The 25219-nt window shown below is 54.3% G+C and overlaps 1 protein-coding gene across 3 annotated transcripts in view; it reads right to left on the bottom strand.

Annotated features, from left to right (window-relative positions):
• Nucleotides 1–625: 625 nt before the first annotated feature.
• KIAA0232 (KIAA0232 ortholog) overlaps nt 626–25219 on the bottom strand; it is an 82577-nt gene continuing 57983 nt past the window's right edge. The window contains exons 4-9 of one of the 3 annotated variants that reach the window (XM_052641640.1): nt 23603–23669; nt 22307–22388; nt 16692–20001; nt 10122–10233; nt 5702–5799; nt 626–3183 (exon numbers count right to left, since the gene is read on the bottom strand). In XM_052641640.1, coding sequence (XP_052497600.1) covers nt 3004–3183; nt 5702–5799; nt 10122–10233; nt 16692–20001; nt 22307–22388; nt 23603–23669 — 3849 coding nt within the window. In that variant the 3' untranslated portion in view covers nt 626–3003. Of the gene's footprint in view, nt 3184–5701; nt 5800–10121; nt 10234–16691; nt 20002–22152; nt 22280–22306; nt 22389–23602; nt 23670–25219 lie in introns of those variants that run through there. The other 2 variants (XM_052641641.1, XM_052641642.1) reach the window with 2 other exon arrangements.

Genomic DNA, 25219 nt, shown 5'->3' with positions numbered 1-25219 from the left:
TATTGCTTTCTTGAAATGTACAGTCATTATGTTAATATAAATACACATTCCCCGCCCCCCCCCAACCCACAAAGAAAAAGACTAAGCTTTTTCTACCACCACAGGACAAAAAGGTGTTTTTCTTTGCAAGATTCAGGCAGTAGTTCCTACGGGTGGGAATGGGGAGGCGGGGGTAGGCTCTTTTCTCAGCAGGATTCAGGCAGTAGTTCCCAGGGGTGGGAATGGGGGGTGGAGGGCGGGGTAGGTTCTTTTCTCAGCAAGGCCCCAGCCACTTTCTTCTCCAGCAAAGCAGACGCCAGCACTTTCAACAGTGCCCATCTTCAGTTCAGTTGCTCAGTCGTGTCCGACTCTTTGCGACCCCATGAATCGCAGCACACCAGGCCTCCCTGTCCATCACCAACTCCAGGAAGAGCTAAATAACCTTCATCTGGAATTTAACACATTATTGACTCAGGGTGATCTCTGCGGAAATTAACACCTGTGGGCGTTACGTCAGCGGGCGTTACGTAAGGGGATTTGTTACATAAGGGAATATGGACTTGGTTTCTGGTCAGTAAGTTGCTAAGAGGAGGCTGGTGTTCTTTTATGAAAGAATCTTTGCTGCGATAAACAAAGACAACCAATGGCTTTTTAACTTTTTTATTTGGTGTTAACTCCACAAGAAAACAAAACAAAACAAAAAATCGGTTACTCTGGTGTACGTGAAATCAGAACGATACAACCACGGGAAAAGAATCTCAGCCCAGGAATGGGAAACTGGTGCTTCAGTGCTAAGATGTGCAACGCGCTTCATACCACAGTGCGTTTCAGCGTTTTGCCAACTTTTTAAAGAGATGCTTTTTCTTTGTGATCACTCACTTACAAAACTGAAAACCACAACTTTCAACTCTGTCGCTGAGAGCCTCCGGGCTTCAGCCACTTAGCTACGAAAACAAATAAATACGTAATCTGTTCACTCCCTCGCCCACTTGTAATCCCTTCCCGTTCCCGTGGGAGGTGCGTCGCCTTCCCACCAGCGTGAGGAAGTCTGCACGTGACCACCTGGAGCCTTTTCATGATAAAAAAAAAAAAGCAGCTGTCCGAAATCACCGAGCTAAAGGTTGTGTCTGAAATCTATTTATTTGGTCTCGGCTACATGAGCAACGATTTCTAGAATGATCGTCACTGTAGTGATTTTTTTTTAGGAATTTTACAACTTCCAATTCTTTTTTTGCCTTTGCTGTTAAAAATTATATTTCAGTGCAGATGCTAATCAATTTTTAGGAAGCTCTGGAAGAAAGAAAAATACATAAACCCTTATAAAGTCTATAAATAAATAACAGCAACATAAAAACCTTACACACGCGCACACACACACACACACACACACACAAACCCACTTTAAAGTGTCAAAGATGTGCTGTATAAAAACAAACCCTGACGTGTGGTGAGACCAAACCCCACGGCCCATCAGGTTTCCCACAGTGAGGACAGAGAGTGCCGGGGGAGGGGGTGACTCCACGGCCCTGGAGGGAGTTTCCTGTGTCATCATGAAGGCAAGGCAATGAAACCCAATGCTTGAAGCAAACCACGTATTCTCGGCCAGCTCAGCTCCCAGCTAGTACATGTTACGGGTCTAGTGCCCGCCAGAATCAGTGGTGGAGCTGTCTCATCCAGTTAAGACTTCCCGACGTTACAGACACGCTCAACTGATCTCACACGTCGGTTTAAAAAAGAAAAGTAATTTTAAACATTTAGGTTTTGCAAATATTGCTCCTTCTAACTTCAGCCTGTTGCCCGGCGGCGTGAAAAGCTTGAGGAAGTGACCATTGTGAAACGGATGGGCCTGGACGAGACGGACCGAGCCCTGGCTTCTGGATGCCACTGGCGGGTGGGCCCCGTGGAGCCGTCACAGCGGTATGGGAGAAACCAGGACTCTGCCCCCGGCCCGCCACACACACAACTTGCCCAGAACATTCTCTCAAACACAAAAGGAGATCTAAGCTACGCTAAGTCAGAGCCAGGAGCGCAGCCAGCTGCTGCAGCCAAGGTCTCTTTGGGGTCGTGAGGTGGCCTACGTTTCAGGTCAGACGTTTACAATCTCAAGTTCTGGGGCGGGGGTGGGAACGGGGGGTGGGGGGCGGCTTGGATTCCATGTCGGTCACTGCAAGAATCTCACCGGCAACTCAGGTCCTCACCGAGTATTGCCAAGACTCACCGCAAACAACCCTGACTGGTGTCTGCGGGGGTCAAAGAGGCTGCGACGAGAGCGGGCTGGGGTGTCCCGGCCCGCCCTCCGCCGCACCTGGCCTCACATGCCACCCCACACCTCCAAGTGCTTGGCTGCCTCAGCTAGCGAGGAGGCCCCGACCATGGCACTGTCCATGGTACATACTCTAGGGGAAGATCCTAAGATAGAAAACACAGTATTTTTGTTAAGTCTCTAAAAGCACACCCTTGCAGTTCCTACGTTAAATGTACATGAGATTTTTTTTACTGAATGGCGACCGGGGATGAGTCACCCGGGCTGCCCTCTGGCCTCCGGAGACAGGCATGACTCGCTGCGGGGGTATGCGTTCACACCCCAGTTCGGAGAGGACAGAGCCTGCGTGTCCCCGAAGCTAGAGTCTCTGAGGAGTGAACGTGGGCGCTGACGCTGCGGTGCTAGCAAGGGCGGGGGCGGTGACGGACTGCGGCTGGAAGTGGGGAGGGCTGCGGCAGCGAGAGGACGCGGAAGGCAGTGATGCTTCAAGACGAGCACATGCACACCGGTTCTAGTCTAGTTCAGAGAGCCAAGAATTTTAACAGCTTGGAAGAAGAAAAAGAAAGAAAGAAAGAAAATCTTCAACAGGACAGCTGTCCTCAACTCTAAAATAAGCAAGAGAGAATTACTGATCTGAACCAGTTAATTGAAGAAGAAACCTAAGTTGTTGTTTTAGATTAACAGGCCTCACAAAAGGGTACTTTCCCCCTCACATAGCAATTAAAAAAAAATAACTTGTACTGCTCTGCGGGGGGGCGGGGTTAGAGATGAGTTCGGGAGAAGAGCGCCTCCTCGCCGGGGTCCGCCCACTCGCCTCCACCTTCCAAGCCTGAGTCCTCCGCGGCGGAGCCGGCGCTGGAGCACGGCGTGCGGTGGAAGCCGTTGGGCTGGGCTCCGGCGTCCCGCTCTGCTGTGCACCTCGCTTCATAAACAGAAGACACCTGAGGGGAGAGGGACACGGAACGAGTTTTCGAAAGGTCACAGAAGGGCCGGGGGAGGCGCTTTTTTTCACATACAGAGGTTACGGAACACACTATTGGTGGATATTTTCCGGTGGAGAGTTACCAGACTCTGAAGTTTTCCTGTTTGAAAGCAAAACGAACAAGCTCTCCCTCCTGACCTATAAAGGACCCAGGACCCTGATTCTGCACGTTCCCGCCTTCTGGAGTCTCTGAGCGCCGCCTTGCCCTCCTGGGGCTTCCGTTCTAGGGGCGGACAGCAAGCAGACCGATCCGCCCACACCTCTGCCAGGTTCCTGCTGCGCTGACCAGCTGGGGTGGGCAGGGGAGCGCTGATGGGGGTCCAGACAGGAGTGGCGGGGACAGCGGTTCTTTTGAGGAGATGCTGAGAAGAGAGCTGGGCCACAGAAAAAGCAGAGCTGGCAGGGACCCTGGGGGCAGTGCTTCTGAACCGGGGGCCCACTGGCATGAGGGGCGTTTTAGAGAAACTCTTGGTTGTGTGGGACTGCCCCCCACCCAGCAGACAGGCAGCTTCCTGGCCCTCGGGACACTAGCTGCAAGTGGTGGTCCCTCCCCAGTCACAGTACCCAGCAATGCTTCCCTGTACCCGTCATGGTTAATTAGCCACGCCACCCTCCCCTGACAGTGGCTGGGTAATTCTTCCCGTTCCCCCAGTGATGAGCAATGCCCCTCATTCATAGTAACTAACAAGCCGCCCCCCGCTCCAGTGGCTAGCAAAAAGCCCCTCCCTCGTGGTGACCAGCACCCCCTACTTACTACAGTAACTAGCCATGCCCCGCCAGTCATAGTGGCTTAGCAACACCCACCCCCTGCTCCCACCCCCACCTCCAGATGGCAGTACTGTCCCTGGTTCAAAGCCCCCCCCCCCCCCCCCCCCCCAGGAAGGAGCACAGAAAGACTGCCACACCAACGGGGGAGCGGAAGGTGTGGGAGCAGAGGCACGCGAGGGCAGACACACAGGCCTGGCAGGGAGAGCGCATCCATTCCGTGCACAAGGGCGGAAGGACGTCGCGGGGGGGGGGGGGGGGGGGGGGAGCGGCGTCGAACTCGGGGGCTGAGGGCGCGGCTCGATCGACACGCAGGCTCTGGCTGTGCGACTTCAGAGGCGTGTTTGGAAAATCTGTGCTCACGTGTGCTCGGCCGTGTTGGACTCTCTGTGACCCCATGGACTGAAGCCCCCCCACCCCCGCCCGGCTCCTCTGTCCAAGGGATTCTCCAGGCAAGGATACTGGAGTGGGTTGCCCTGCCCTCCTGCGGGGGGAAATCTTCCTGACCCAGGATCGAACCTGCGTCTCCTGCCTGGCAGGCGGGTTCTTCACCCCCTGAGCCAGCGGGGAAGCCCCTCGGAATCTTTCCGGGCCTTCAGTTCTCTGCAGATTGGCAGAACAGCACCCGCCTCCTGGGCGACTGAGGTAACAGAGTGGGGGTGCTGTGCCTTGTGGTGTGAGAGAGAGCCAGCGGGGAAGCCCCTCGGAATCTTTCCGGGCCTTCAGTTCTCTGCAGATTGGCAGAACAGCACCCGCCTCCTGGGCGACTGAGGTAACAGAGTGGGGGTGCTGTGCCTTGTGGTGTGAGAGAGACGGGGGTGGAGGGGCAGGTGGAAGCAGGAAGCCCGCGCGAAGCGCAGGCAGCGGGCGGCAAAGGGGGGCGGGGGAGTGTGAATGGTGGAGGTGGAGGCGGGAGAGCCCGGAGGACTGGGGTCGGCTGAGAGGAGGGTGGGCGGCGTGCGGAGGTGAGGAGGAGGGACCAGCAGCCAGGCGGTCTGGGGACTGAAGCTGGGGCGGCGGTCGAGGGCAGAACGGTCACGGAGCTGGAAGCAGAGAACGCTGGGGACGCCCCAGACGCCTGTCTTGATGCGTTAAGTCCAGCAGGTCCACGGACACAAAGACCACGGGGGCGCTCGGGGCAGGGGCGCTCGGGGTGGGGGCGGGGGAAGGACGACTTCCACAAGACTTCCACTGACACTGACAAACCACGCCGAGAAGCCAGAGGGGCTCCTTTGGACTCATTCAGCTGCCTGCCTAACCAGGCGAGATCCGGGCCCTCCCTGAGCTGGCGCCCCAAAGAGCTCGGGCAGGGCAGAAGGCAGGGGCGGCAGACCCACGGTGCCTTCCGCTGCGGCAGGGCCACAGCGGAGCTCTATGGGGGCGGGGGGCGGGGAGGGAGGGCAGGTGTGAGTGGAGGGGCTCCTTTCTGCTGTGCATTTTGAAAGATGAAAAGGGTGTCCACCCGAGCATCTTAAGGGGGAACCACGGGGTCAGGCGTGTGTGGGGCAAACACGCTCTGGCAGGAGTGAGGGACAGACTGCAAGGAGAAGGAGGCCGGGGGGAGGCCTTGGCAGTGAGTGGGAGGCAAGGCAGACCAAAGGGTCGCAGCCGCAGAGCTCGGTGCCGGGAGAGGCAGCCGCGAGACTCCCGGGTTGTGCGTGGCGCTGGCGGCTACTGCGAGTTAGTAGTAAGGAGGAGGACAGTCCACTTACCCTATTAAAATCTAACAGACGCTCTTCATTACTGGGCATTTCTTTAACATCTGGATACTCTTCTATACCATTCTCTCCCTTGGCATTTGTATAACATTCTTAAATCATTTTGAATGGAGAAGGGAAAAGAGGGAAAGGGGGGGAGATTGCATTAAGACACAGTCATGAAACATACCATTCTTGTTTCATTTTTTTTGCTGAGCAGTCAGATCACGAAAAGCAGACATGGTCAGCATCAGCTAGCCAGGTGTGCGCCAGGAAAACGTTAGGCCAGTTTAAAAAAAATGCTTCTAATGAATTGTTCATGGAGTAAAAAAAAAAAAAAAAAGAGGCCAACATAACCTCACAGTCTTGTTAATCCCACCACGAGACACTCTCTCAACAACATACTCACACCTCTCAAGTGACAGGCCCTGGTAACACAGGATTAAAAAGGCCCCCAAGGCCCCGGGGGTGGACGTGGTGTGGAGGGAGACGGATGACGCACCATGAACACGCTGCTGGACAAGGGGACAAACGCATCTCAGACGAGACGAGGGGTGATGGGAGAACACAGAGCAGGCAACCATCCTGTCTGTCCTTCCTCAGCTCAGCACAGCCTAAGCCATCTGACAGGGAGGGGCAGGAGGAGGGAGCTCGCGGGCCGACTGGGGGGCTCGGGACTGCACGCTGGGATTCGAAGGCATCAAGTGCCAGTCACCTGGTCCCGTGGTTCTCAACCCTGCTTTCCCCTGCAGATCACCTGGGGAGCCTTAAGACCAGCCTGGAAGCCCCAGGCCCCGCCCGAGGCTGCGCACTTGGTCTAGGGCAGGCTCTGGTCTCAGCTGTTTCCGGCGGGGCTCCCCGGCGATCCTGATGCATGGTCAGGGCTGAGGCCCACCTTAACTCAGATCAGCCCCCAGGCACCTTCGCTGTGTGGGAAGGGTGCAGAGGAGGAGACCTGACCTCCTGTGAGTCAGCATCCGGCCGACCGGCTGGCAGTCACTGCGGGGCGCGAGATGAGACATACCCGATGAGACGGGGACCCGCAGGGCCCATGGCGGCAGGGCCAGCTCGAGGACTGCGCCCTCCCGCCACCCCCAGGGGAGGGCCTGTGCACCCTGTTTGGCCTCCCCACGAAAGGCTGCACTCTCCGCAACCTTCAGTTCTGACAGCCTGGGGCCCTCAACCTCCCTGGTGCACGTTCATGAGAAACCCCAGGCTCTGTGATGAGACAGGCTGTCAGCTGACTCGGGGAGATTCTACTTAACTGTGCTGTAACTAGGGGCTAATTACTGAAAGAGCCCCAGTGCTCTCATCTCTAGAGAAATTTCTATGCAAGTTAAGACAGGTGCGCGGCCTCAAGTGCAAGGCTGGTATACACAGTAAACGTCTTCTCGAGTGCTGCTACCCAAAGCCTGGCTTTGGGCCCACCTGCCTTGGGACAGCTGGTTAAGACGCTCCACCGAGGCAGAAACCCAGCACCCAGCCCAGGCCGTCCGCTTTTCTCAGCTCACCTGCCAAGCTCTACCATCCTGACGCCCCACGGCACTCGGCTGCCCCTTGGATGAGGTGGGAAGGTGACTGTGTCCTTGGCTGGAACGCGCCAGGAGGTGGAGTGGGTCCCCCCTCCCAACCCACCGCCATCCCGTTCTCTTCCTGCTTTAGGGTTCTATGCGGACACAAGGGGTCAGTGGATGCCCCAGGCGTCAGGAAAGGGCAATGCTGACTGTTGTCAGGGTTCTTCATGGTCTCCACGGCCCTGGTGACCACAGGCCAGGCCAGTTCTGGGCATTTCAGTCTTTACAACTATTCTCTAAGAGAGCCATCTCTTTCAGCCTCTTTTTACAAATACAGACTGTGGAGGCACAGAAAGGCTTGTCATCACCTGAGGTCTAGCAGCTGGAGAAGGGAAGCACTGGGTTCCAGCCCAGCTCTGTCTGCTGAACCCTTAACCGTCACCTGCACTGAGTCCCTGCAGGGCCCTCTCTCTAAGACAAAAGAACAAGCACACTTTTCGAACTGAGTGTGTGAGCCCTGTAGGCGGAAGCTCGGGACAGCCCAGGGGAGGCACACAGTCCACTCGGCCCTCGTGGCCAGGGGCCCTGGGCACAGCAAGTGCGCTCCTGCTCCCCGCGGCGGGCGCCCCCGTGAGCACCTCTGTCCACAAACGGTCTCAGCTGTCACACACCACCTGCCCCGGCCCCTGTGTGGACTGCGCCTGCAGGTAGTCCCGGCTTGGGTCCTGATTCCCTGGGGTCCCTGCATTTCCAGCGCCCAGAACAGCGCCTGGCATGAGATGAGTGTGTAAGAAGGCTTTACCAAAGGAGCGTGTGTGTGGACGCACAGCAGGGCAAGGGAGGGGGTTCCCTCACTGCCCTCCGGGGTTGTGCTGCTGCCCTCCAGGGCCTCCGTCTCCCAACTCGCTCGGAAAAAGGGACACTCCTCCTCCTCCCCCACAGGGAGGCAGGGGCTGCCTGGTCAGGCCCTGACTCAGAGCTGCACGGGCTTCTTATGAGGCATGAGTGGCGTCAGAAGCTTCAGGAGCGAGGGGAGTCGGCAGGCCTGGCTGCTGAGCAGGTGAGAAGCCACTTGCTCTCCGGGCTGAGCTTCTCCTCAGACTGTGCCCGGCCCGCCCCCACCCCCTAACCCCGCCAGGCTGGAAGAACCGGGCTTCATGACATCACCACCAGGGATAGCTGGGAGTGGCAGGTCATCTGAAAGCCTGGCTACCATGCTTTGTTCACTGAACATTCCTGCACGCCACACCGCAATTACAAAGAGCTCTGTGTGCCTCGAGCCGCGTGCAGCACCTACAACGCACGGCACGGAAAACCACAGGCCAAGAGCTGGAGCGGCTGCCTCGCTAGTGACAGGAAACCAGGCTGAGGCCACCAAGACGTCCCTGTGGCCCAGGGAAGCCCACCCGGGGTGCTTAGGGGTCACCCTGTGCAGGCCCCCGCCCACTCCCGCTCCGGGCAGGCGCATCCTGGGTGCAGGGCCCCCTGGCCCTCCTCATCTGCATTCCCCACGGCTGCAGCTGGGACTCGCTCAGCCAGGGCAGCCACTGGACTCAGGTCAGAGTCCAGTCTGCACTCCTATTGTCCCTGTATCTCCCGGGCGCCGCGTGTGGAGGCCTCTGGAGGGCACGCTTGGACTGCAGGGCTACAGCCAGCACTCAGGCCTGGGCTGAACAGCTGGAGCCGTTCAGATGGATGCACCATCTGAGGCAAAATCAGGCTTTCTGTGGGGGCTATAAAGACTGAAGCACCTTGGAAATAATGAAGAGTGGCTAAATATTAGCTAATGGCAGAGGAGCCGGCCTTCAGTAGAGGCTGTTAAATAAAAAAGATGCTGGAAATGAAGACTCTGCTGCCCTCATGACCCTGGGGAGGCAGGGATGGGGAGCCACTTCTGTGCCCACAGGACAAAGAGAAGACGCGGACAACCCCAGGTCCTCCGGTCGGCTGAGGCCAGGCTGCGAGGGCACTGCCCCGCGGGCGGGGAGGGGAGACGGGACGCACACGCGAACACGCGAATACCAACCGGAGCCTGGCCTCCTCCCAGGGCCCTGAGTGGAAAGACCTCGAGACCAGCGCTGCAGCCGGCGGGGCCTAGGCGACCACAGCAGGCCGCACAGGCTCAGCCCCGAGCTGACTGCTCGGCCGCCTCCTCGGTTCTCTCCTCCCTGAGAATGGCAGGCCCGGGCTGTTTATCGCTTCTGAGGAGGCGCCCCCGCTGGGAGGTTCATGGATGAGAAGCCCTTTCCCAGTCTGCCCCCACGTCCCTCTCCCTGGTCTGCCCAAGCGCCCTCCCACGGCTCACGGTCACAGAAAGTCACTCAGCAAACTCTGGCCTCCACCACACAGCCCCCTGGGGCTGCTCTGTGCTCTCCTTCCCCCACAGGGGCCTTTATCTTGTCATACCAGACTGTGACAAGAGGCCAGGAGCCCCAGCAGGTGCCCTCCAGTTCTTCCCCACTCCAATTCTCTTGCTAGAATTGCTTTAGGAAAAAAATGCACCTGACCTGACACCCTCCAACGTGAGCTCTTGCAAGCGGCCCTCTCCTTCCTGTTCAAACTCCACCTAACGCGGCAGAACTCATGAGCCTGCTGACCAACTCGGCTCATCCCCTGCTGGTCTCTCCAGCCTCGGCTGGGCCCGGGGGGAACTGATTGCCACCCTGACTGGCCACCGACCCTCCCACCTTTGCCCCCCTCCCTGGGGGCTTACGTGTCTCCACGGCCCATCCCGCCCTAGGCTGTTGGTGGGTGTAAGAGTGGGGTCCAGCCCGCGCTCACCTCTTGTGTCCCCAGTTGCCCATGACCAATGCCTGTCACACAAAATGCTTCTGGACCAATATTCACAGCGAAAGGAACAGACTGCTCTTTAAGGAGCTAAGAGATCTGAGCCGGTGAAGGATCCCGCCAGGTCTCCTTACCTTCACACTCCGAGGCGGGGAAAAGAGGCGAGTACAAGGCTTTCTCCCACCAGGTTTGTTTCTCTTGACTCCGGTTCATTCCATGCACATCAGTGTTCAATACAGGGAACTGCTTAGATTAAACCAAATACAGACCAAGTTTATAAACTTTCAAGATAAAAGGGAAAATTCAAACATTATTAACTAGTGACTGCAAACCCAGGATTTTTTTAATTGATTATTTTATTTTTTACTATTTTACTGGCGTCCCTGATAGCTCAGTTGGTAAAGAATCTGCCTGCAATGCAGGAGACCCTGGTTCTGATTCCTGGGTTGGGAAGATCCCCTGGAGAAGGGAAAGGCTACCCACTCCAGTATTCTGGCCTGGAGAACTCCACGGACTGTAGAGTCTCTGAAGTCGCAGAGTCAGACACGACTGAGCGACTTTCACTTTCACTGTTCTACTAGACAAGGTGAAAAAACAAAAAAAAGCCACGTTCACAGCACATAAAGGAAGTTTTTCTTAAAAAAAGCACTGATACTGGAAATGGAATACGAAAAATACAACAAGATTACCACAAGACAAAAACAACAGGAAATAGCCTTGAGGAGAGCAAGTTTCCAGATCCTGGAACAGCAGAGCTAGTGGGGGTTGGGGGTGTGTGTGTGTGGCCCTGAGCCCCTTCTCCCCACTCAAGTGTGGGGAGGACTCTCTTCTCCTTCACACACTCAGGCAGGAGGGAGTCAAAGAAGCAATACCAACCTAATGGTCTTTACAGCAATGATCTGCTTCAGTGAGAACCAGAAGGAAGCTGGGACTAAAACCAAATAACCAAACGGACAGTAATTCAGCTTCAAAACAGGAAACGTACATGGAAACAAGAGGAAAGTGGGACTCTGGAGCACGGGAGAGACCCCACATCCTGTGCAGGCCCCAGGCCCTGGCACAGCAGAAGCTGCCCATGCCGGGGAGGGGGACCAAGTCCAAGCCCAGGCCCCACCCTTCACTGGCAGAGGTCTTGAGCTCCAGCAGGACCTGCCCACCATCCTGGGCGGGGCCAGCTGCGGCCACCACGGGTGCACCCTGGGATGCTGGGGACAGGGCAACCCCCGCTCCCTGCTCCTTTCCTGCTCAGCCTGACACCAGGCCCTCCAGGGTGAGGCCCGCTTTGGGCATCTCCACACCTCCCATCGCCCCTCACAGCCTCAACGAGGGCCTGCTGGGTCGATGCACATGCTCTGTGAATGCTCCACAGGCTTTTGTTTCAGAAGACGTTTCATCACAAGTTTAGACCCTGATCTGTTTCAGCAACCGATGATTTTCAATTCTGATAGGATTTTATTTATTCTGAACAAACAACGTAAATCACTTTATCAAAACCTTTTTGGACTCAGGAATGTGTGTTTATTAAGCTAAACGGGAAATATATGTCAGCTCCTGATTTTCGTTTAACTTCTCAGAAACACTCTTCAATCAGAAACTGAAGAGGATTTCGTTCTGTCCACCCAGAGCAGCCACTCAACCGCCACCATTCTCTCTTGCGGTGTATTCCAACAATAACGATTAGAAAGCTATTAGACAAGCAGACACCAAGGTGAACTGCACCGATGAGGCCGGGCCTAATGCAAATGAAGCCAGCAATGTGCCAGGGCTGCGGTTAATTCGAGGTGATGATTCCTGCAGTGGGCACGCAGCTCACAGGACCGGAAGCCCTCGCTGGAAAGCCTCGGCCTTCTCTGCAGGGCACACCTGTCTGCATGCAGATCCTCAGCGCTAAGGACGGCTCCCTGGACAAACGTGTCTCCGTCACCCAAGGCACTACCGAGGGGCGATGGGTTCAAAGGTAACCAGCCCCTACCTGTGAAAGAAAAACACCTGGGGCGGCTGTGGAACGATCGAGTGTTCATTCAGGTGGGCGCAGCTGGACTGATTCTCCTTTAATCCCCTCCCGGATTCAGGGCATGGGGTGAAGAGCAGGAAAAGGGACAGGACCCGTCAGGACGGGCAGGACAGGTGGGGAAGAGCAGGCTGGGGGCGCCAAGGGGCAGACAGGTGGCTGGGCAGCAAGGACAGGAGGAGATGAGACAGACACAAGCCGACCGGACAGCGAGTGCAAGGGCAGGAGCTGCGTCTCGCTGACGGGCACCCCTCCAGGAGAAGGGCTGGCACAGAGCGGGGACGCCACGGCTGCTGGCCTTAAGAAAAGCTCCCCTCCCGGCCAGAGACCCTGATGGCCCAGCACACCGCTCCCGCGGCCCTGAGGAGACCACCGTTAGTTGCGTCGTGCAGTTTCTGCCATTGTCTTTTTTTTTTCCTGCATCCTTCCTTCGAGTATCAGTTCCAATGGCGAGGACTTATTTCTCCTGTTTTGTTTACACTGAATACGTGGTCAGTGAATATGCATTACGTTATGACATCTTTCCACTTAGCTATTTCCAGCGTTGAAGCCTGCACGCTAAAGATGACCAGGAGGCCTTGCTTGACTAATGTCTGCTTAATGTATTAATTCACCTTCTGCAGTGGCTGAGCATGAAAAGGATGAAGACAGGCTGAAGGAGATGGAGAACAGAATGGGGCATGGCCCTGGGCGCTCCCGGCAGCTCTGTCTCAGCTCCGCTCCCTCCCCTCCAGGCTCACTGGCTACCTGGACCCCTCTGACTCTCGGGTCCACTGCGGCACACTGAGCACCCCCATCCTGCCACGCCCGCATTCGCCCTGCCTTCCCGTGGCACAAGTGCTCTAACGTACGTGTAGCTTCACGCTGCTTACGGAATGTACCTCCAAGGATGCAGACCTCTCTCTCTCTGGTCCTTTATACCCAGCACCCAGAGCAGTGCCCAGACAGAGTGGCTCTTAACAAACGTGCGACGGATGAAGGACAGTAAAGAGGGAAGACTCGAACACTACCCAGAAAGCCTAATCGAAAACATCTGTAGCAGGAGATGTAATGGTCAGTACTTCTTCAGGAGATCAAAGCTGGGTAAATGCTCGCTGCTTTAAACCTGCACTGAATACCCCTGCATCTGGTGACCAGACTGGAGTCCAGGGCCCCGCCCTGGGTTCTGTTCTGTGAACAGAGTGCTGAATGGTGCCCTGGGTCCCAGCCAGCTCCCCTTATTCACGTCACGAAAGGAAGAGGAAGTGAAGAGACGCCCTGCGCCAGAGCGCCCAGCAGGGCCACGGCTGTCCTAGTCCTCCTTGCTGGCCGGGAAGTGCGTGGTGGTAGAAGGAACTCCGGCTCTCCCTCACGCAGGGATCCGGGGCAGGTGGCCCACCCTCCGCGCCCACGTGCCCTGAGCCGTCCCGGGGAGGGGTGGGGAACGTCACTGCTGGCATTTGGTAGGGGGGTGGTGGCAATGGAGGGCACAGCATCTGGCGCAGGTGGGCTGGGACCTCACACCCTCCGCTCGTCAGAGCCCCTGACCCCCACGGCACTGCTGCCTGTCCCAAGGAACGCCTTCCCCTGCTGGACTGCAAACTCCTGGAGGCACGACGAAGCCTCTTGCTGCTGCTCTGGGCCTTCGAGGGCACGACAGGGAGTCAGCCATCGAGCAGACGGCAGAGCGGACACTCCTGCCACAAGGCCACGCAGAGCTGGGCACCAAGGCACACAGCTCCTCACCTGTCCTCACCTTTCCCTCATACCTCAGCTGCCACGACCACGTGCTGGCTGCCACCCTGCACAGGTGAGCTGCTCACCTGTGCGACTGCTGCTGCTTCTACCTGGCCTGCCCCGCCTCCTCCCTTCCGCCCTGGACATTCAGGTCTGTGCACCAGCCTCCTCCGCACTAGCAGGCTGGGTCGGTCCTCCTTGGGTTCCCACGCCTCCTGTGTTCATCCTCCACAGGCCGTCACCCCTGCCACCTCAAATTATGTGGGCCCGAACACCCTCAAAGGACTTCCCTGTAGCTCAATCAGTAGAGAATCTGCCTGCAATGCAGGAGACCAGGGTTCAATCCCTGGGTTGGGAAGTTTCTCTGGAGAAGGGAATTGCAATCCACTCCAGTGTTCTTGTCTGGTAATTCCATGGACAGAGAAGCCCAGCGGGCTACAGTCCGTGAGGTCGCAAAGAGTTGGACACGACTGAGTGACTCACACACGTAAATACCTTCAAATGCAAGGAACCAGCTAGGAAATTATAGTACCTCCAAATGATGGAGAAAATGCAGAATATGCAGAAATAATATGCAGAAAATAAAGAAGGGTGATTCTAAATAAAGTGTCATTTCAGTCAAAAAAGAAAAAAGGTCGGACAAAAAAAAAAGTAGAACATACGTGAACACGTATGTGCTTCCCACAAGCATGCAGGGTCCTCAGAGGCAACACGCTGGGACTCACACTCGCGGCTAGGAGGGGACTGGTACGCCACAGACACGCCCTCCTGGAGTGCCCGAATTGGAACCACGGCAGAGAATGCCCTGCACGACGGAGAACAAGTCAGCTGCTCGCAGACTGGTCTTCAGGACCAGGCTGAATTCTCCCAGGACAAGGACAGCCTCTGGTTCACTCAGGGCACCTGCCGCAGGGATGCGCCCAGGACGGGCGAGTGTTTAATAAATGTTTGCTGAACTGAACTCAACTAACCTTTTGAAAAGGATCGTTAATTCATGCTCCTGGGTACCAATTCTATCAGAAATCCTACATTCTAGACCACCTGTGCTCTAAAACAGACGGGCAACTAGTGACTTTAAAAAAAAACAGAGCCCTGCCCTCTGCAAAGATTGCCCTCACTCAGGGAAGTGGGGGGAAGATGACCTGGCTGGAGATCTCCGAGATGGACAGGCAGCATGAGAGTGAAGAGGCAAGATCCTGGCCCCAGACTGGGGCCTTTCGGGCCACCCTCAACCTTTCTGCAGCTCAGATGAAGCTACGGGGTGGGAGCTGCAGGCAACGATGCTGAGAGATCAGGGCTGAGAGGACTGGTGACGGCGAGGGTCCTCCGAGGACTTAGCTGGCGCCCCAGACCTGTCAGGTTTGCTGGGAAAGATCGAAGGCAGGAGGAGAAGGCAGGACGACAGAGGATGAGAGGGCTGGATGGCATCACCGACCCAACGGACATGAGTCTGCGTGAACTCCGGGAGTTGGTGATGGACAGGGAGGCCTAGCATGCTGCGGTCCATGGGGCTGCAAAGAGTCGGACACGACTGAGCGACTGAACTGAACAGCCGTGTCAGACAAGCCAGAGCTCTGATAACACACGGAGACGCCGACACACCAGGGGGTGGAGGCCTGTGGTGGTGGCTGTGACGCAGACTCGCTCTCACTCTTTTTCTTCCTGCTCCATCTGGTGCCAGGCGAGACACCAAGTACATGAGGGAACTTTTAAGGATGAAAAGTGGGGTGACCAGCGAACAGATGAAGGCTGACAGCGTTATACTCTTTTGCCGTCCTGAGCAGCTCAGATGTCAGGGTTTCGGCGGGATTCAATTCGTGGCTAAAGATCCCCAGGCAAGAGCCTCAGACAGATTCTTGGGTTGCTGTGGGGACTTCCCACCACTACCTGCACTTACAGCCTCACCTAGGCACTGACCGGACACAAATGAGATGTCATCTGAATCCATGAGGAGCTCACAACTTAACAAAGAAAGGACACCGTTGACTCAGGAAAAATGGCAAATGCAACTAAGAGGAAAGGCATCAAGCACATGAAAATTAAAAGGAAGGAGAAGCGATTTCTGGAGCAGCGAGGAATGGGGGACGTGGGAGGGAGGGGCGCCTCGTGGGTCCAGCTGGACGGAGCCACGTGAAGGCAGGCGGGCGGAGCACGCAGGACGACGGAGGCGAGGAAGGGATGACCCAGCTGCTCTCCAGCCACAGGTGGCCTGACTTATCGACACCTCCACCTGACTTTTTAAAAAGCTGCCCCTGGAAAAGGGCCGGGGGGTGCGGGGCGGGGGGCAGAGCCACAGGCTTCTCCTTGGAACCTTCACTGTTACTTCTTGTACAGTTTAACCTCAGATAACTTCTCAGCAATAACAAATGGTACAATGACTCCATTAACAAAACTATTCCTATTAACCTCATTTGATAGACTGACCCATACAGTTCAGGTAACTTCAGGAATACATACTTCATAATAAGCAAGGGTACACCTGCAGGGAATCTATGGAAGTTATTTGTTACATTTGTATAGAGGGTTCATTGCTACATGTACCACAAAAAATTTCAGAGAATTCTACAGAGATGTAATTTATCTTACATGTAAAATGTAACTTTTAATAAACTAATCAGTGTTGCAGAGACAGTCAGACAGGCTTCCTACTTCAAGAAACCCTTCGCCGCCATTTCTGAGGAGCAAGGGGCCTTCTGAAGAGTGAACAGCCATTTCTGGATTCATCAGTTGTGAAAGCTTTGCTTTAAGCATAGCACACGCATGTTAAGACCACTCAGAAACACCTCATACTCTGATTTATTTAAAAATGTCAACTGTCTAGTTCAAATTGATAAACATCAAATCCAAGGATGCTAAGTTTTAAGACATTCCAGGTAAATTCCCAATAATTTAACCCTATCTTTTCTTTGCCTGAAATGGCTGTTCTTAAAGTCTGATCAAATCCTTTCACCAAGTACCGATCCCCACTGACACATACCTCTTCCAGCTGTCCTGAAGAAACTGGATTATCTTCATAAGCAGGGAGCTGGCAGCCTGCTCTGCAGCTGCAGGGATGGTTAGTCTCTTCCTCACACTGTGCCATTATCTTACAGTTTGCTTCTGAGCTTTCCAGGCCGGTCTCCAGAGGCCCGCTCATGCTGCACTCCAGACACGGGCTCCGCTCTCCTGCCGGCAGGACCCCGGCCGACTCCTCCTGGGAATCCAGGGACGTCTGGGCACTCTTCTCCATCCCAGACTTCTTTAGCCTGGGGAGGAACTTCCCAGACTCAAGCTCGGACTTCCCATAGTAATGGCCTTCTTTCTCTGCGTCCTCTTCCAGCGGTTTGAGATCTGCCTGTGGATCTTCGAATGCGTCGACTTGAGAAGGAATGGGAACATTTGCTTCGTCTCTCTCGGATTCAAATTCTGACTCACTTCCTCCTCCGGGGGAGAGTTCAGATGCAGAGATGGGGCGAAAGTGAGTCCTGGGGGAGATCCGGATAGCCCGGTACTGCGTCCTGTCGACGTCGCATATCCTGGGGTGGAAAACTTCGCTGTCGGAATCGGAGCAGAGGATTGATTTCGGTTTGAAGCTTGGACTGAAAGACGCAATCCCTTCGGGTTCAAAGGAACACTCTACGTGGAGAACCTGTGAAAATGGATTGCTTAAGTCAAAGGAAGAGAAGGGATACTCGAGTCCAGGGTCTTCAACTTGAAAGTTGCCACAAGCTCCTAGTAAGTCTTCATGGAAGATGAAGGAAAATCCCTTATTCAATCCGTTTTCCCCGCTCTTCGGCTGGTCGCTCTGTTCGAAGGACACAAAGGGCTTCCATAACTGCCTGTGGCCAGGAGCGAAGCTGTTTCCGGGGGTCATAAAGACATCTGTCCCCGCTATGGTCACCACGTCGGAAGCGGCACACTGCAGCAAGCTCCCTTTGGTGTGACTGGGCGGTACGACTGCCCACCCCCCATCGCTGTTAAAGGTTTTGAGCTCCCCATAAACTCCTCCCAGGATGAATGAGTTCTCTTTGTCTTGGGCCACGTCCCAAGGTTTCGAGGGGGTGGTGTAGTCCCCGCCATCCACCTTGGACAGCTCGCCGGACACAAAGGCTCTCTTCTCCAGGGTCTCTTTCTGGCCCTCCCACAGATGGTATTCTGATCTCTGCACGGCCTTGCTCGGCTCCTGGAGGGGCTCCATTGGAGCCTCAGCATCCAAACAGCAGCAGTAGTTATTTACATCTGTCGGAAACAACTCATCATCAACGCTTTCTATTTCTAGCAGAGCTGCAGAATTTCTATCTGCCATCTTTGTCCAAATGTCTTTCATAACCCCTGAGCTGTAGCCATCTCCACGCGGACTGCCTTCACCACACACTTGCGTAGTTTCGAAGGCTTTGTTCTCTGTTTTTTGTTCTAGCTGAATACCACAGATAGATTCTAGTTTAGATTTTTTTTGGAAAACTAACGTTGGGATTTCTCCTAAAGTCCTACTGTTTTGCTGGCAAGTTTCATCCTGCAAAAAATCTAGGAGTTCTTCATCTACATAATTGGATGAGACTCTAGGAACTACATAATTAATATCCTCTGCGTTAAACTGTGTGGATTCTTCAAACTGGATATTTAACGTCTCATTGTCTGAACGTGTTTCTTCTGAATGGGACCATGGACTGCAAGTTCTTGTTGAAAGATTAGAACAGTGTTCATTTTCTTCAAAGGCACTATTTTTGGTCCATATTAGTAATCTAGACTGTGTTTTCCCAAGCATGTTAGCACTAGAATCTGTATTTTCATTTCCCAAGTTGAGTGTTTCAAAAGAAAAGGGTAAAACAGAATTACTGCATTGCACTTCAAACACTGAAAAACAGGAGTTTATACCAGATCCTTCATTAATATCTGAAAAGAGCTCTTGATTGCCGGCCAGCAAATGCGGATTGAGCACTGTGCTGTCTAAGGTCGGGGAGAGTCGAACCGGGGAGTCTCCCGCAAAACTCTCCCCGTCGGCATCGCCAGAGCTGGACGAACAGCACTCCCAGAACTGGGCCAGGCTGCCAAGGTCTTGCAGGAGAAAGCCCTCAGCGCCCACAGAGCTGGTACAGTCTGCCCATATTGCACGTTCCCCTTGCAACTCCATTCCATCTAACACTATGCAACATTCTGCCTCAAAATCTGTCTTCTCTTTGCTTTTTTGTCGAATCATATTTAAAATCCGACTTTCTCCTTGCGTGGTTTCTGAGGCACCAGGATCCAACATGGATTGGTCAATATCCACTTCGTAGAAGTGTGTTAATTCTGACAGATGAATATCATCCAAGTATTTGTCGTCCTCTGGCAGAGGACAGAATGAGGTCCCAGCGAGGTCGATATCCTCATTTATGACTGCAGGCATTTCTACAAAATGGCCATCGATGAAAGTACCTGCTGCGAGGTATGTTTTATGAATATTATTGTTGCTGATGCAGAGGCCGTGCACTGACTCGGACAACTCCTCCACAGCCGCTGAGGTCGCGTCGCCGGCGTCTTGCCTGTTGCGGTACGTGGTCTCCAGCTTGCTTTTTCTGCTCAGAGGGACGAAGTACTCGGCGATGGGCTCGGTGTACCACAGCGGCTCCTCCTTGTACTCCCTGTCCGTCCTGCTCTCCAGGAACAGGTCTCTGCCCTCGGCGCCCCCCGCCTCCTTCCTGCCCAGCTCCTTCAGCGGCCGCTTGCCCCGCTTGCACAGCTGTCGGAAGGAGCCGCCGCCGCCGCTGCTGCTGCTGCTCCCGGCGGCGTGCGGGCTTCTCTCTGCCTTCTCGCCGCGCTTCAGCGAGAGCCGGCTCTGCCCGCTGCGCGCACCTTTCTTGTTCCGGATCTCCCGCACCTTGTGCCTCAACTTCACGCACTTCGCGGACGCCTTGGGCTCCCCCTGGTTCCCGCTGGAGCTCGAGCCGGCTTCGCTGGAGCCGGATGACCAGGAGCGCGGGCGCGGCTTCCCGTCTGGCCGGTGCCGGCTCTGCTTCTTGGACGGCGGCGGCGGCGCGGGCCGCTCTTCGCCGGGCCCGTTCCTGAACCTGTTCTCCTTCTCGCTGTGGCTGCGGCCGCTCTGCGTTCTCTCGTGCAGGCTGGCGGGCGGCGCGTCGCCGCTTCTCTCCCGGATGACCTCGCCTTCGCTGTTGCAGTCCTTGGGGGAGGGCGTGTCTGTGCTGGCTGGAGGGGCTGTGGACGAGGAGGACGAGCTCGAGTAGGAGCCGACTGCGGACTTGTTCCACACGGTCATGATTTCCTGCAGGCAAACTGGCTTCTCGGACAGCGGTGGAAACGCTTCATAGTACCTGAAAAAAACAAGCAAGAGATTTCAAAAGTGGGCGCTCAAGACGTCATCCAGTATAGTAACACAGCATCACCCACCTGAGAAATGGGGCATTTCATTTCAACAGAGTCAGTGTTTTTACACGCCATCCATGACTTAGCAACTTAAAAAACTGACAATACAGTAAAACCTTTAAACTTAGGTCCGTGGATCAAGCACCTTCAAAGTTCAACACCGAGATAAGCACTCCAGGAATACTTAGAGAATATGTTAAGCTGACGACTGTAAACTTTGGATTTTTGTAAAGTCACAAAGTACAAATGGGATGCTGTGGGAAGAATGCTAATATTCTGATAAGGAATGTCTGGACGTGAATCTTGGCTCACTTCCTCTGCTTGTGAGGTCAGGCTACTCGTGCAGGGCCACGGGCCGCTTCCTCACCTGGAAAATGGGGGTACCGTGGCTTCTCTCGCAAGGCTGGCGCACGCGCTAGAAACAGATGCAGGTGAAGAGCTGGAGAGCAGAGTAGTTGTGAGCAGGTGCTCTGAAGCCACACTCCCTGAGCCTGAGTCCTCACTCTGCTATCTGCCAGCTCCGTGACCTTAGGCACAGGTCCTAAACCTGCGGCCTAGAAAACGGGCTGACCACAGTACCTACCTCACAGAGCTGTGAAGAAGGGAGGAATTAACATGCACAACGAATCGCTGACTGTCACTGTGTCTCCTTCTCAGAAGCCACTGCGACGCCCAGCTGGCTAAGCAGGCCGTCAGAAATGGCAGCGATCGTGGGATTCAAGGGTTCGGGAAAGGGGATGGATGCTGGTGAGGCCCGGAACAATCAGACGAGGTGGACCACACCTGAGCCTGATGCTCCAGGCACGCTGCGGTCTGGTGAGCGCCGGCTGTGCAGCGTGGGAACCGGGGTGAGGATACGAAGACACCTGCCCCATGCCTCGGGAGAGTGGCTCCTGCAACACGGGGTGGGAAACCAGGAGGCTGGCGTCGGAGGGCTTGGAAGCAGGGCTTCGGTTTACTAGGAAACTGGTAGCCCCGGAAGGTTTCAGAGCGAGACGGACTCGACTGGCCAAGGAAGACTCGGGAGAGCCAGACTGGCTGCCAGAGCGAGGACTGCCACTGCGGAGGCCAGTCAAGGTCACACACGGAGTGATGCAGGGCCGGGTTCTCAAGGGCCTGCGCTGGACTCTCCTCCTCAGCCTACACCACGCTGTCTGACGGAAGCCTACTGTGGGCTCTGTAAATCATTCTTAACGTTCTCGGAATCCCGTTAGAAGCGTAAGAAGAAACAAGTGAAATTAAGTTCCACAGTGTATTTTACTTAGCCGAATATATCCACATGATCATTTTACATTTACTCAATAGTAAAAATGCTAATGTAATGCTTTACATTCTTTTTTATATGAAATCTTTGGACTCTGGGGGTCAGGACGCAACCCACGCCAGACAGCGCATGCCGCCACTCTGGACAGCACACGCCACGCCACACCAGACAGTGCACGCCATGCCGGACAGCACACGGCCACACGAGACAGCACACACCGCCACGCCGGACAGCGCACGCCGCCACGCCGGACAGCGCACGCCGCACAAGACAGCACACACCACCACGCCAGACAGCGCACGCCACACGAGACAGCACACACCACCACGCCAGACAGCGCACGCCGCCACGCCGGACAGCACACGCCGCCACGCCGGACAGCGCACGCCGCACGAGACAGCGCACACCACCACGCCGGACAGCGCACGCCGCCACGCCGGACAGCGCACGCCGCACAACCAATGGCATCCTGCTTTCTGCTTAAGATTTACAAGTTTGGAAGATTCCAATGACACATATGATAAGGAAGTCTGCTTACAATGCGGCCAATTTAAATACAAACCATTTATGAAGAAAGCGGAAAAGCATCTTCAGGAAACAAGTCTGACACGGGTTCATGGCTTGCCCACGTTCCCTCAGTAATCAGCAGTGGGAAGCTGGCTTCCTTATGTGTAAAACAAAGACAATCCTAATTCCCACAGCTGGCTCAAAGGACTGGCATTGAATTTCGAAGGTCATGTATGAACGGACCATAAATAATAAACTTGTTCGTTCTATCAGTTTCACAAATATTGATTCAATGTGTGTGAAAAAAAGATAAGACCATCTTATTCACCTTTGAGTTCTCTGTGTCAGGCACACAGTAAGCGCTCAATAGATTCCTGAGTTACAAAATAGCAAACTAAACCGCAGACAGCAAACTAAACCTGTAAACCGTGCAGCAGGGCGGTCATTACTGTGACTTGATCACGGAACCCAGTGGGACGTACATTTCCACTTGATCCTTCACTGTGGGCGATAATTCTGCCTCTGGAGAGGGAGACCCCTCTAACTTCTTGTGAATCTTCTCTTCTGTTAAGGAAACAAGAATTCAGAACGATTTGTCTTGTATCAAGTCGGTAAATGCTTGTGTTTTTAAAAGTTTCTCAAGTAAATTTAATCAGAAATTACACAGGATTCTGTGGCTTAAAAAGAACTCTACACCAGTTTATCTTTTTAATAGAAATCTATTTCTTCAGGGACTTCCCTAGTGGTCCAGGGGTTAAGACTCCATGCTTCCAATGCAAAGGGTGTGGGTTCGATCCCTGGCCAAGGAACTAAGATCCCAAATGCTCCGTGGCATGGCCAAAAAGAAAGAAACCTCTTTCTTCAGTGAGCCAGGGCAAACTCTGCTCAGCCACATTAACACTGGGCTGAGATCTCTGACCTCATCACTGACAGAGCACGCTAGAGGCACTTAGTTACGAGACTGAAATCCCCTGGGTGCTTATTAATTACACCGCAAGGACAGAACATCTGTTTGGATTCCAAAAATACTTTCTCACATGATTCCGCACTCACGGACTTTATATCGCCTCTTCCTGATTAAAACTGATATGTAAAGAAAGTTCCTACAATTAGCTCTGTTACTTAGCATGTAGGGGAGCAAGGGCTGTGTTTCAACTCTTAGCTCACGATCCTGCTCTCAGATTAGAAACAAACTGTGCCTTTAAAAAGGCTCAAGACTTGGGGGCACGCAGCAAGATGACCATGAAGGGGACAAGCAAAAGAAAGACCCTTAACAGGTAATTCTCACTCTATGGGCCTGCAGAAACGCTGGGGAAAGAAGCTGTGAGAGTTCACAGATGACAACGACTCGATGGGCCTGTCGAGTCTGCCTTCCCAAAACAGTCAAGACTCACGGCAGAAGTTCCTGTGGCAACCCTGAAATGGCAGGTCACACACCTCTGCAGGCCTCGCTGCCACATGGGCGAGTGTTAGTGTGGGATGATGGGGAGCAGGGGGAGGATGGAAAGACAAGAGATGATTGCTCCAGATCCAGAGCTTCATCTCCTCTCCAGGAGTGCTCCGGCAGATGAAGCCACTCCTCTGAGAGCAGGGACCTCTCTGCAGAGGATGGCCATGGGCTGACCAGCAGCCTTCCACAGCCAAAGACGGGGCAGGACACCGGCCTGGCGACACGCTGGGCACGAAGACTGTGGTTCCGTGCTCTTTCTTTCCGATCGGTTCTGAAACCTGTGCCCTGCGTGGTGGACGTGGACAGCCCACAGGGACAGCACTCTCACCTTGCTGGCTCTGCAGGTCCTTCAGCCTGGAGCAGAGCTCCTCCACTAAAGTCTCAATGCCAGAGCTCTGCGGGGACAGAAACGCACACGGTGAGTGCCAGGTATGGAAGAGTCAAGCTGTTTGTACGCTATTGTCTTAACAGGAAAGCTTTACAAATCTTTCATGTTTCAAAAGAAATACATTTTCCATATTTAAATGAACATAAGAGTAGATTCAATCCAATAGACATAGTTTACTAATAAAGCATATTTACCAGCACTTGCTGATAGAATGTAAAAACACTTATGAGACTCCTAGAGTGGCTCTGTCTTCCTGGGGGTACAGCAGCTTGCTCATGGGGGAGCCTCAGGACCTAAATGCCTGTCTTACAGCTAAGAGTCTGTCACTATCAAAAAAACATTATTCAACATCTGTAACATCTGTGTGAGCAAAGGGCTTGTACCGGGCTCAATACAAATTAAAATCACAAAAACTGCCTTCTGGTCCTCTGAGCAGTTCACGGTCTAAAGAAAACAGGTGATTTCTTTTTCTTTTTTTCTCTTTTAAAGTGAACACTCATGACTGAACAGAAAGAGCAGATGGAAAACATATGTCATCACTGTGAACAGATGTGAAAGCTGCACTGCACGGGTCATGGATAGGGTAGTGGCCTCTGGACAGAATCAGGGCAAAATTTAAGGAGAGGGCGTGGAAGAGTCGGAAATTGGTGGGAGGGTGGGGGGAGAATAAGAGCCTCACTCGACGGAAAAATGGATGATGCAAACAGGCATGAGCAAACCTTTCACTGCGCAGACTTTCAAACTTTTAAAATTCTCTCTCTCAAGGGAGGAAAAGGCAACGACCTTTCACAAGGTACCGGAAAACTGAACGCATTTCCCAGGAGCTCCGCATTTACTCAGCAGCTGAAAAGTCCTACTTAAACTGGAACCGAGTCCCTCTAGGTGGGCATGACCTGAGCGGATGCACAGGACTCCACTGCCCTTCGCCCCCGCGGGGCCTCGAGGAGCTAAAAATAGAACGTTACCCCATTTGCTTCCCTCAAAATGACTCAGCACAAGCATTAGAGATATCCTAAAGGAGAAACCGCACAGTCACACAGTCTGAGCAGCGAGAAGGATCACAATGAGAACGGCTAATTGTACACACTGATTAAGTTACACGCTATCCACATCACAGCACAGCTTTTGACGGGAGACAGGACAGAAGGAGAAAAGGAAAACGGGCCAGGACAGAGCTGACCTTTCCTGAAGAAGCCCTAGAAACCACGGCAGGGACTAAGTCATAATATACACAGGCCCAGCTACACAATTCCACCGGGGGACTCGCTTACCATAGTGTTCAAGGTGGGGTGAGTATGGCCGCTTTATTCCATTTCCTCCGGACCATGAACCTAACACCAGTGTCAGCTGACCGCCGGCGGCACGCTGCTCTTCAGTACAGCAAGCCTGTGTCGCCGTTTCTAAACCCAGCGCCAGCCTCCAGTGCCGAACACCGAGCCCAAGGGATCGCTTATTCTACTCCAGTCAGGGCTCTGAGCCGGCGGGCATGTACTGTCCTCCACGGGCCAGCCGTGACAACAGTCACCGGACGCTGCTCGATTTTTTGCTTTGTCTTGG

Source organism: Budorcas taxicolor, chromosome 6, assembly GCF_023091745.1.
Source record: "Budorcas taxicolor isolate Tak-1 chromosome 6, Takin1.1, whole genome shotgun sequence".
Taxonomy (NCBI): Eukaryota; Metazoa; Chordata; class Mammalia; order Artiodactyla; family Bovidae; genus Budorcas; species Budorcas taxicolor.
This window is presented reverse-complemented; position numbering and strand designations above follow the sequence as displayed.